This window comes from Pempheris klunzingeri, chromosome 6 (assembly GCF_042242105.1).
Source record: "Pempheris klunzingeri isolate RE-2024b chromosome 6, fPemKlu1.hap1, whole genome shotgun sequence".
Taxonomy (NCBI): Eukaryota; Metazoa; Chordata; class Actinopteri; order Acropomatiformes; family Pempheridae; genus Pempheris; species Pempheris klunzingeri.
In genome coordinates this window covers 21268259-21281340 of record NC_092017.1, presented here as the reverse complement: position 1 = coordinate 21281340, position 13082 = coordinate 21268259, and the positions used below count along the sequence as shown (strand labels likewise).

Below are 13082 nucleotides of genomic sequence, written 5' to 3'. Positions count from 1 at the left end.
TGAAATACTGGATCATTTGAACAGCTTTTTAATTCAGAGGGGAAGTGTCTTATAGACATCTGACACATGACAGGGAGCTTCAACTAGACACAGCTGCACTGGTAGAACTCACAAGCCAAACAGTAAAGGAAGCACTGGTTTAACCTTTGATCTGCTTTAATGTCCATAATCATATCAACTTATCATATGTTTTAATGTAATACCTTAATTCTAACCAGTAACAGCTGTCAGGTAAATGTAGTTAACTAAAAAATACAATATTCCTCTATAAGATCGACTGGAGTAGAAGTATGAAGTAGCGGAGAATGGACATGCTCAAATAATAGGTACAAATACCTCAAAACTACCCTTAAGTACAATACTCAAATATTCCCCACTGTGTCCCAAGAACTAAAAGTACACAAAGGTCTAACAGAAGTAAAACTGTTTGATTTGGCTTCAACTGGGAAAAATAATTTATTGTTCTGTGTGTCTCTTCATACTTATAACTTATTGGCGTTATTAACATTTACTTCTGCCTACAAGAACTGGGGGAAAGATCACAGGCTAGCCATGAAAATACTGATGCACTGATCAAGACTTTTAACCCAAACATCCGTCACCTGAGTGATGATCAGTTTCACTTCTTTATATTTCAGGTTCTTTATTTGAGTGTGTTTTCCTAAACACAGCCTACGAAATGTCTCATATCAAGACTTCTCAACGACAATGGTGTAGACATCTATCATTGCCCACTGAATAAAACTGTATCACTGTATTACTCTTATAGGTATATATTACAGTGAAAGGTAGTTAAGTGTGGGGTCACTTCTATAACCACTAGATGGCTCAGAGTCACTGCAGAGCTCCTATTGGTCCTGGTTTATTACCAGCTTGTCTTCTACCTTACACTCAACATGTCAAAACTCTTGCTGCCTTTGTGTGTCTGAGCTTTATGATTCACTAGAGTTGGACATGAATTGCTCCTGTAATAATTTGCATCTTATCGGTTCAGATTCCACATTGTTTCTCAAAAAAAAAATCCATGAAAACTGCAACAAGTGCGTTACTGGCATGCAAATCTATCTGCATAACTTCATTTCTATATATTTTTGTGTGTGTGTGTGTGCATTTGATCATGGGGAAACGAAGCGCAGCAGCTCTTTGTGTAACCTGACTGAACTAAAGTAAATTACGCACGCGGTGCCTCGCGGTTACCCAAAGCAGGTCGTCCAATCACAGCAGGGCTATTCTGCATGGGGTCGTTTGCGCCTTGGAGACTTTCTGGCCAGCTGAGAGGTGGTCTTTGTATGACAGAGCTGAACAAGGGCTCCTGACTCTGCAGACAACAGGCGCTGCTGCAGCTGCTGGGGCCGCAGAGTCTTAGTTCACACACAAGTGAGAGGCTGCGACTCCTGCGCACAGAAACTGCAGAGGAAACCAAAGACGCACACTACGAGGGATTCCTTAAATACATTTGTTTTTGGCTGATGTGCTTTTTTTTTCTTTCTAAATTCTAATATATTCGTTTCAGTCCATTTTTGAGAGCCCGATGTCTCAGCCTTTCTCCCGAGACTCACCCTGAGGTTCCGACTGGCGAGAGCAAAATACCCAAGAACTTTGCTTGAGAAGCATCTTGGATCTGAGATGGGCAGCAGATTGGTGTGGCTGTCCCTGGCGCTCTCCGTGGCCTTTTCTGCCGGGCAAGACGCAGGGACCGGGGCCACGAAGGAGGACATCCCGGAGGGCGCATCCACCCTGGCATTCGTCTTTGATGTGACCGGCTCCATGTACGACGACCTGGTCCAGGTCATCGAGGGCGCGTCCAAGATTTTGGAAACATCCCTGAGCAGACCGAAGAAAACTCTGTATAACTTTGCCCTGGTCCCCTTCCATGACCCAGGTAATGTAATTCAAATATGTGGAGTGTCTAATTCTGCAGTGGTAACTTTGTGCTTTGTTGGGAAAAGTTAATTTTGCACACTTTTCAGATAATTAGGTGTCCACTATCCGATGTGACAACAAAAGCACGCAGAAAAGTGAGAAATGTGATAGTTTGCTCACAGTCCGCCCTCTGAATACCTAATGCTCCTCACACCTCCAGAGGAGGGACTCGGGGATTTCGTCTCCGCACGCAGATGTTCAACCTGGCGGTCACTATCATTAGCATTCCGCCAAAGTTAGTGTGTGGCTTTAGGTTTGCAATGCAGCTTGATGATTATCATCACCTTTGGGTGCTCTCTCATTCTCAGCAGCTAATGCCGAGACAATATGTCATTGGGCTTGTAGGTCAGATGTCCTGGCGCACAGTCATATAACAAATGATTAGTGGTGAATAATCAGCACTCACATTTAGTTCAGATCGGAGTCCCCCTGGGCAGTGGTGTGGTGTGTGGTAATGCAAACAAAGCTGTTGGCCAGCATTCAGAGTGACTGCTGACTTCTTAGTTTCCAAGTAAAATGCAATGTTTACTCTCACATGCACAGCTATATTGAAGTTGACATTTGAAGTTTGAAAGTTTTGGTGACGGAGAGGCTTTGTGTTTTTAAAGGATTTTTAAAGCCCCTTTAATTACTATTTTCTGAGAGGGAGGAGAAGTCACTTACCTGCTTGCAAAAACACCATCAAAGACTGCTGTGAATCCATGTGTGTGGGGAGGGGGTTGTGTGCTGATTTGGAGGTGGGACGTGTGAGATGTCCACTTGCGAAGATGCTCCATCAACAGCAAGAGCAATGGATGGCACGCTGGAGAGAGCTTGAAACGTGGACTGCAGAACCATTTCCAGAAACACCTCTGTAGACAGGCCTTATAAGAAAGACAGGTAGTGGCAGAAATGAGTATGTCTGTTGCCCTCTGGCCTTTAAAGATCTTTGGATACAACTTACTCTAGGAATTTCTTGTTATATTTGTGTAGCATCTTGTCAAAATGTGATTTAGGACTTTTTAAATGTGCTCCCCCCTCACTCATTCGTGATATATACATTTCTAATTACTCGGTTTAACTTGAATGCAGCAGAGACAAACTGATCCGAGAGATCTGAGGGGTTTAGGAAAGAGATGAATGGACAGACGTGATCTGTGTGGTGAAGAGACAGATTCCTATTCCAGATGTTTGCCTTCCTCCGCGAAACTTCTGCATGTTGCAAATACTTATGAAGCTCAAATCCTCAATCATCAGAGTCAAGCGGCAGCTCTGTGCCTAGAATAATAATTACATTCAAAGAAGAAATATGCTCAGTATACACAAGTGTAACAAATGATGAATTTATTATTGTGTGCGTCAGGGGGGGAAGTAAATCTTGAATCATTAGCGGGATGATAAAAGACTTGTGATAAACTGTATACTGGGCAAAGCAACAGCAGTGAAAGAATTCTGTGATTACAACCTGCGTCTAACTTCAAGGCTTGATTCATAGCAAATGTTCCCCTCAGTAGGAACCAATTATGCTTCTCCTCTTACAGTAAACTGAAACTGCAACAGCTTGACTCAGAAATCTGGTGTTATCCTCTCTTTACAGACTCCTTGTCTTTGTGTTTGTCCCTCACCACCAAGTGACGTTCGCTTGCTCCTTAAAATGTTTACGAGGATGTCAGAATGTGTTCTTCGAAACCCCCAGGGGAATAGAGGAATGATTTGCACAGCACACTGCAAACTGGGGTAGCTGCTTCCCTAAATGTTGTTCAACCCCCATCTCTCCCGTCTCACTTTTTGTCCTTTTCCGACGATACCCCAGACCCTCGGAGAGAATCACTTTTGTTTTCATAAGAACTTTTTTTTTAGGGTTTATTTCATTCTGACACAGACTCATTTTTCTGCTTTCCGTCCAACCCAGTGCGATACCGCAGTCCCTCCTGTTTGAATTGGCTCCTTTTAAATCAGAGGCCGGAGCTTCCCCTTTATTTACACTGCAACCTGACACGGTAAACATTAGAGTGTGTGTTTGTGTATCTGTGTTTCTCTCGGCCTGCGCGTATGCTTGTCTGTGTGTGCGAAGCGAGAGTGTCAGGAGGATGTCTGGATATTGGGGTCAGGCTTGTGCGGGAAGATCAGTCAGGAAGCCCCCCCTTTCCTCCATCCTGCAGGGAGAGAAAGAAAGAAAGCAAGAGGATACTTCACAAGTCATTTTACTGAGGCACAGGGGTTGTGTATTTAGTCTGAGAACACTCCAATGAAACAGTGGTAGGGGTGAATTTTGGCTACCCTGCTGTGTTATCATTTCATACCCTGCTTATTTTGAAAAATGGCGTCCACTTAATGAGATGATCTACCGTGAAAGGCCGTCGTGAGCTGTTCAGATAACAGCTGTATATGTGAACATCTCTCTTCTGTAGCTTCAGTCCAAGAAATGATGACTAATGTGTCATTAAGGAATTCAGTCTTAGGCTGAGAAGTTAAAGGTGCATTGCAAGCAGACCTTCTGGACCCATGGAACATTTATTTGAGAGTTTACAGCCAAATAAACTTTATTTCACAACACTCGTACCATTCTTAAGCAAGGAAATGTGACATTTACCCCGGAATTAATGGCAAATTGCAAGGTTTCCAATTAACCACAAATAAAGAAACTGCAATGTTGACATAGGGACTTGACATGAGATAAAAAAGTGTGTGTGTGTGTCTGCAATTTTGTTTCCAATCCAATTCCTCTGAGATTCGGCGTTCTTCGTGGCTCTGCTGACGTCCTTACACACACATGCTTGTCCTTGTAAATACTTCCTTGCTGTGAGAGGGTGTGTTTGTGTGTGTGTGTCTTGTATGTGCTTGTGTGAGTGTTTAATTAGCTGAGGATGAGATGGGTCAGAGCCCAGTTCCTTTGGTCAGTGGGGGGGCCTAGCACTCTCACCATAGTCGAACACACTCAGTGCAGTCAGTATTAAGGCAGCGACACTTATCTGTTGTTGTGTTAGCTGTGCATTCCAGCATAATGGATGTAAAAAAGGAGCAATGACTGACTGTAAGGTTAATGTTCTGACTCAGTACTTTAATTTGAGGGTATTTGTGTATACACCAAAAAGTGGCATAATTTTAACCCCTTTCTGTATTGTTTAGCAGTGTAGTTCCTAATTTCAAATGTGAGAAAGCAAAGGACTAGCCAACAATTTCCATAAAATCATTACATTTAATATTTGGTTGCGAAGTCTTTGCAGTCAGTTACGTTTTGGACCCCTTCCAGGATGAAATGTGTCAATCGATGTACTGGAATTGTGCTAATCTTCAACGTTCAGGAATGTTTTTGTTCTTCTGCTTTATCCTAAACTTGAGTGACCATTCATAAAAAGATAGATATGGTACGCAAGTTTGTAGAAAATGTTGTCCAATGATTTCTGAAGGCAAAAGTTGGGCAATACGCAATAGTTGTTCCAATGGGGATAGCCGTGCAAACGTTTGCAAATGCAAAAAATGACTGAAGTAGTTGTGTGACCTGTGAAGGATTAGCCTGTAAACACTGTTTAACAATCCGACAGACACTTTGTTTCAAGCGTATTGACAATTTAGACATCCAATCTAGTTTGCTGGACTACAGACCTGAAACAGAAGCACATCTATGTCCTAATGACTGCGCTGGATGTGTTGATGGAAAGGTACAAGGGATGGCGGCGGCCAAACAGAGAAATTTTGACTGGCTGACCGAGTGACATCTGCCTAACAGGTGCTCACATGAAGAAGTTCAGACTCAGAGTTTTGCCTCTGTGTTATTGGTATCTGGTGTTTGTTTCAGCTATGCTCGCTGTAGATTGGTTACGTTAAGTTGATGGCCTGCCTTGCTACCCTTTTCCTAACTGTAGTTAGAAGGAGATGGACCAAAGCCCTGGGCGTGGAGTGATGACGGGATACCTTCTACCTCCTCTGCATGATCAAAGGCACTCATCTCAGAGCTCCCTTTGTTGGTGTTCACCGTCCTCTTCCAACATCCCCTTCTCCCTTTGTTTCTTTCTTTCCAGAGCAGCAGTTTTTTTGTCTGAACCGCCCCACCCCTGTGAGATTACAAGGAGCCTGCGTTTAGCTGGACAGAGTCAATAATGATGCTATTAGGCAGGAATGCCAAAAGAGAGAGGTGGAGGTTTTTGGAGAATTAGAGGAGGAGAGAGGAGTGTGGCAGACTACAATATGAGTCTGGAGTCTGAGTGTTTCATGTTCTAATAGGCCTGCACGGGAATATTAAAATGGTCTTTAATTTTTAGGACCGTACATGTATCTTCTGAAGTGCCCTGAGGCGCTCTTAGTGCAATAGTTTAAGCTGCATTTAGCTTTGTAATCGGTGCTCAGAGCTTTTCCCCCTTTCATCTTGGAAGGCAGCACATACCCGAGGGCTTCTACAGGAATACTTCACACTCTGTCCCCTGTTTACAAGTTTATCTATGACAGCTCTAGAGATTAAAAGGCTATTACGAATGAAGGATGAAGCTGGTGTTTAGAAAAGTCACAGGTAGTTGACCTTTGGATGCACTGGTTGACATGAACCCATTTGGCATGAATGACCCATTCAGGAGTCATTTGTCAAATGTTTCTGGCACTTTGTACCCTCCAACATGTTGGGTTTTTATCTCCCTCTAGGTTATGGATTTCTTTTCCAACCTATGATGAATTCTGAGCAGTGTCCTGAGGTCCTGAGGGTTCGTGTGCCCTGGTTGTGACCTTCAGAGCTCTTTGGCATCACTGTCTGGGGTCCCATCGATGTCCTCTTGACCTTTTGTGGCTTGTTTTTGCTGTTTTGATGTTGGATAGACTGCAGTAGTGAAAAAATGGTGAAACAGACTAGAAACTTTCATTAGCTTAGCAAAAAAACTAAATATTTTTTCATCTCCCCAGACTGAGAGAGTTGATTATTTGATGATGGAAACCTTGTAAATGCCTTGGTAATTGATTTCACGGAGGCATAATCTGGTTAGATGCTGCATTGGTCAATCAAATATGTGCAAGAATGCATCCTGAGTTGATTACTTTATAAAGTCAGTGCTGCACTTCCACTGTTTACCCTGTGACTAAAGATGTGTGATAATTAACATAATATGATTATTTATACATACATTTCTCTGTAATTTATTATTTTATTTATTTATCTTTGCATTAGACCTCTATGCATGTCACATCAGCTTCAATATTGTCTCCCAGTTTTCAAGTTTAGACCATAATTGTCCCAATGCAGATGGCAAACGCATGATATCTGCAACAAAAAAGGTGGGGGAGAACAGGGTTAGCTGTCTCATAGGTTGGTTGTCACGGTGCTTATTACAGCCAAACTAGAGGATATCAAACATTTGGCATGCTCAAAAGTCATGCTCATTTCTATCTGGCCATTCTGTGTAAGAGAAACAAAACATTGAGGTGAGAGATTTTTTATGGGTCAGAGTAATTTTTCATGTTGCTGTTGTTTTTGTAATAAAAGCTTGTAAGTGTTTCAGCATTTCCTAATCAAACATTTATGAAAAAGAGGAAGGTAAAAGCTTTAATTTCAGTCTACCTTTCAGGCGCTACCTAACGACATGTGCTAGCTAGCATAAACCCTCTGTCAGGAGGTCAAGTGGGGCTTGTTGTCATACCTGAGACATCCATTAGATGTTATGAAACTATGGCTTAAATAACAGCTAGATTTTTTTCAACACTGTAAATTCCTTCATTTTACTTGTCGTTACAGTGAATAAGTTACAAATAGTTACAAATGTTCTTTTAAAATCTGACTTTTTACTGAAGCCCCACTGATTTCTATAATGACCAGTAACTCCATTCAGAGTTGGTCGTCACAATGTATAAGAGTGTCTTTGACGGTTAATAACTTAAAAAATAAGATAAGTTATACGAATGATGAGGATATCCGTTTCAGCTCAAGACCTTCAGCTTCCCTGTAATAAAGGAATGACTATTGTAAGATGTGTTGATGATGAGCAGTTCACATGAAACTAAAGAGTGTGACAACAAGCCCTTGTCTTCCCTATATTAGTCCTATATTATAAAAGTTATTATAAAAGACAACTTAAAAGTCTTTTAAAGCAGGTTTCTTTTCAGAAGAATGTGACCATTGTTCATAGGAATTGCACTGCGTGCCACAAACGCGTGTTTTGCTGCATGTCTAAGATGTGTTTTTCCTGTTCTGGGGCAGACATGTTTACCTGACCTATCCCTAACTCTTACCATGTGTCCACAGCATAAGCAGCCAGTCACTCCGAGTCCATTTATCTGGGAGAGCTGAGCACCCGAGGCAAGTCAGGTGATTTTGATAACAGCTGGCGTTCCTTTCCTTTTGTTGGTGGGGAGCAGTTTTTAAATGCTGGTCTTGCGGTTTGTTTGGTCAATTCCTGTAACAGTGCAGTGGCTAGAGAAGGCTTGAGCCACATAACATGGTCAGAAATTTCAAGATAGTTATGAATAACATACCGACCCATTTTTTATGCTTCTACAACAAACGTTTGTTTCTCAAACCGCTCTTTCAAAATCTACTACCTTGGAATCCAAGTGGATTGTTTCCAGCTGCTCATTGCCAGCTATACCAGCTGCAGACTTACGTATACTGTGTTGCATATTAGTATTTGCTAGTCAGCATTTTTAGCGCTTTATTGCTCATAATTATAAGCAGCAACCTCAGCACTTTTACTGTTGGCCTTTCAATGAGGGCTTTCCTCACATCAGCTTTTTTATAGTCAATTTAAACGCTACAGATCGATGTCTAGACGTTATTATTAAGGAAACATTTTTCCTAAAGGACTTTTTAGCACAGATTCATTTGATTTCATTGTTTTACATCATGCTTTTGGGGCCTGGAGGACTCATTTGGAGCACATTAGGTTTACATCCACATGGATCCGGTGCCAATGATGGACATTCCCATGGTTTGGTGTGGCATGACTTCATTTTCTTTACTGTGTAAGCTGTTTATGTACATTACAGCTGAAGCGTATGTTAGGTTTCAGTAGCTTGGCTCAAGATTGATATGCTTCTTCTTATAGAAATAGATATAGGACACATTTTTTTTAGTTATTCTGTCTTCAACACATGCAGACATTTATTTGAGCTGGATGAGTCTCTAACACATCATGTACACAGGTAGACATGCAGGACTGCAGGATAGTAGGGTTACAGCAAATCGCTTTGTGGCCATACTTTATTTAAATTTTTTAGTACAGACTTGAATCCTTAAAGATGCACTAATCAATATCTTTATATTAACATTGTGTCAGCGTACTACAGTTGCTAATTATGTCAAACCTCCAGAGAATTAGCTCCTGACTCTGCAGTTCCCCTCAGCCTTACAGAGCTTTTTTCCCTCTTCCAGCTCTTTCTTTTGGTTTCAGATTTACTGCCCACAACATTGCTGTTTTGGTTCCTACCCTCACCACTCTCATCAACCCTGTTTCCAACATCGGCAGCCAACTGTGTCTGTACTCACTGTACTCTACCTACCTAAAGTAAGCGAGTAACACTGTAAAGCTTCTAGCTGCTAAAGAGCTAGATATTTATCTCAGCAGCATATTGAACTCACAATAATGCGTGTCAGTGGGCCACAGACACAACTCCAAATGAATATTAATGTTGTTCTGCATCTGCTGGATGTATAAATAGTAAACTGTTTGCTAACACGCTCATGAGAACAACTTTATAAGGTGATAATACGTCAGTGTTGTTGCCAAAAAGCTAATTATTGTTGCGTTCATGAAATGCTGTCTACTGGGCCAGCTTTACTATACTGGAAAAGACCAAACAGGGCACTACATCCTTGTAAAAGTTTAATGATGTTATTTATCGCAGGACCACAGGTTTGCAGCCATACACATGCAGGAGTTTTTCAGTGACAGTGTGAATAGTATGTTTACAAAAATAGATGAGCTCATGGGTCGCTTTTATAGGTCTTCTCATCCTCGCATTTCTCTCTTCCCATATTGTCTCTTCTTGCCAGCTCCTCTTGCAAACAGACTTGATGTGTAGTGCTGAAAGACTGCACAACTGGTGGCATGTCCGTGTGTCTGCACCGGAGAAAAGGCCGTAAAGATAGAAGCAAGGAGTAGAGGTAGAGATGGAACAACAAGGAATCTAAGAATTTTGATTGACACGTAGGCCTGTGTGGGTTTTAAATGTGTCTGAACCATACAAGTGTTTAAGGAATCTGAATTACAGGCTGCAAGGCTGAAGGTCAGGCTGTCAGTGCCCTCTGCCCCCTGCCTCTGAAGGGTATTTGCTGGGGGAAGTCATTTATCACGAAGACCACCTTAGACTAGTGTTTCCCAATATTTTCGATGACATCGCGCACTTTCTATGTTCCAAAAAAAAAAGTGGGCTCACATAAATCATTACAATCATTACAAAATAATATGCACATGTTAAACTGTGTTCATTCCCTACAAATACTGTATCATTCAGTGTTAAACCTGAGCTTGTTCTGATGAATCTGGTGCTGTGCGTGAAATCGATGACAAGCTCATTCTCAGCTCATGATCAACTCTCTTGAAATCCATAAAAGACTAAAATGATCTTTTTTTCCACATAACAATTTATCATTTTTGGATTTTCTCAACGTACCTGGGCAGCTCTGAAGGCGCCCTTGTGTGCTGCGGCAGGCTGGTAGGCAGTCACTGCCTCAGACATCTGAGTGTGCATCTGTGTGTGGTCGACAGTGCTGATCTGCTGCATCTGAGGTTTCTCCGTCTGCTTCAGCACGCACAATTAGAATTTCCTCAGTAAAACAAAAGAGGCACACTAAACAGAAAACGCCACCCAGTCACTTTTGAGCACTCCGGCATTACAGCATCACTCATAAAATGCTTGGTCATGAGCTTTTGCATTTCTGTGGTTGTGATATTGAGGCTGATTGCCATTTATTTTCAAACCTTCTACTTAATTTGAGGCAAATTGTTGCAATTAAAAGTCCACATTTAATTGTGAAGCATTTTTACTTCTGAGAGTGAATCATAGAATTAGCCTCAGCCAAGTCTTGGGGTTTTGACCTTTATTTCTACAATGGGTACCATATGTAGAAACGTCACAACGTTCTCTGTGTGTCTGCTGCCTGTGCCAGTTTTTGCCCTTTCAATGAGAAGCATTTAAAGACTTAACAGAGACAACACCACCTGATGCCTCTCAAAGCCGCAGCTTTGTCTTTTTTCATCCTCTACCCCAGCACTCCCTTTCATCCTTAATATGTTGTCAAGGCAATAAAGCAAGCATCTGTCTTACTCACTCCCTGTGATGCATTATGGGTAAGGGAAATATTGCACAACACTACTCAACAGGTGGGGGGATCAGTTTTACAAGCAGTTTTCATAACCATGCAAAGCTGTCACCTGGATTTACCACGATTTGGGTTTTTTTTGTTTGTTTGTTTGTTTGTTTTAGTTTGAGTTTGTTCAGTTGAGAGAAATGCATGTCTGAATGTAAAAAGAGGGGAGGTGCTGAGCAGAGAATTGATGACACAGCTCTGACAACAGCGACCATAAATCAGACCAGAACTCTCCCACTCAGTCGCATTCCTTTAAATTTTACGCATCATTGTTTGTGCGTAAACCATTTTGGTTTTAGATGTCTAAGTCAATGTCATTTGCATTTGAGTTCATGTTTGAAATAATAGATAAAAGCCAAGTTTCTTCACATTAACTAAAAAGGGAAAGTCTTGATTGATTCATTGCCCACATACAGTTGTATTCAGATATGTGAAAGATTCACGAATTTAAAAGATAACCAAGATTATGTGACCTAAAACACAACCGACTGGAGTGTCGTGCTTCAATAAAGCTTCAATGGTCAGAAAAGTCATCACAGTTTAGAAGATGGTAACTTTTTTTTGTTGAATTGGGAATGTTTTTAATCATGAGCTAAACCTCAAATTCCTTTCAAAATAAAAATACTACAGGAAAAAAAATAAAAGAATGCTCAATAGAAAACTTGCTAGAAAAATTCCTAAACAGTATAGAAAGGTAAACCAATGTCCTTCAGATGGGATTGTTTACCTTGTCCAGACCATTTACAGATCACAGAGTTCAAGAGCATGGATGATAACCTGTAAAGGTCAGAGGTCAACCTTGAAGACAGGGTCAGACAGGGTCTCACAAAGTTATAACTCATTCTTCCTCGAGGCGCTTTCCTTAAAAATCCTGACAGGAGTACGTACATCTGTTCCAACCCACAAAGTAGAGTTTTACATATCTAGCACAAGATCACAAATATTCCTCAAATGTCTTTCCAATCCACGCAGCGTACGACATGTTTGACATTTGTTTTGAATACATGCCAAGTAAAACATTCATCTTTTCTTACACAGTGCAAACTCTATAGATTCAGCCTGGACACATAATGCAGGACTTTAATGCCACAACTTGCAACAATCTCTCTTAACATCTGTCTTGTTGCATGTCGGCGTAATGTATAAACGGCAAACGTTCAACGTCGTCTTCATAAAGATAATAAAGTAGCCATCAGCTAGTTCCCTATCTTGTTCTGTGCAACAAATTATATTTGTGATTTTGCTCTCCTCTTCCTTCCATATTTATCTGCTTTCTCCTCTCGTGGCCGGTATTCAGATACAAAGTCTGGGCGGTCACCCAACCACGCAGACAGATTACATTTGACTTTCTCTTTTAAGTTTTTCTTTGTAGAAATTCGCAAATCCACAAGTCATATTTAGTCATATAGAGCTTGTGGTGAGAATTAGACTAAAGGCTTTGGCTGCCAACTCGTCTTAATGTTTATATGTAAGACATCCTTGGATCCGCTATGATCATTGCCTCAGACCCCAACTGTTCCCAGACCAGATATAAACGGAGCATCAAAAGCTATGCAGTAACAAGTTGAAATCATCATTCAGTTCCATAACTTTACAGCCTGTGAAGCGTTTGTGACTTCTAGATAATGCTTCTAAAGACCGTGGAGCGATAATAGCACACAGATGGCCTGTGTTGAAAGATATTTTTCACATCTTTTTAAGTCGTTGGTTGACCACTACAGTTATTTCCTCGGATAATTTTAGAGAGTTACTGCTGTCAAAGACATTAAAAGGATGGTGGAGCTTTACCTCCACGGGCCAAAGCTGTTCAGTCATAGTACAATATGTTTTTATAAAGTAATACAATGTTAGTTTGATCAAGGACATGCGTCCATATTTGCATATAATGTCAGAT

General features: G+C 41.2%; 1 protein-coding gene across 1 annotated transcript in view; it reads left to right on the top strand.

The window, feature by feature from the left end:
• Positions 1-1626: 1626 nt before the first annotated feature.
• hmcn1 (hemicentin 1) overlaps positions 1627-13082 on the top strand; it is an 81097-nt gene continuing 69641 nt past the window's right edge. Inside the window, exon 1 of the mRNA XM_070831948.1 lies at positions 1627-1882. Within this exon, the coding sequence (XP_070688049.1) occupies positions 1627-1882 (256 nt within the window). The remainder of the gene's footprint in view (positions 1883-13082) is intronic.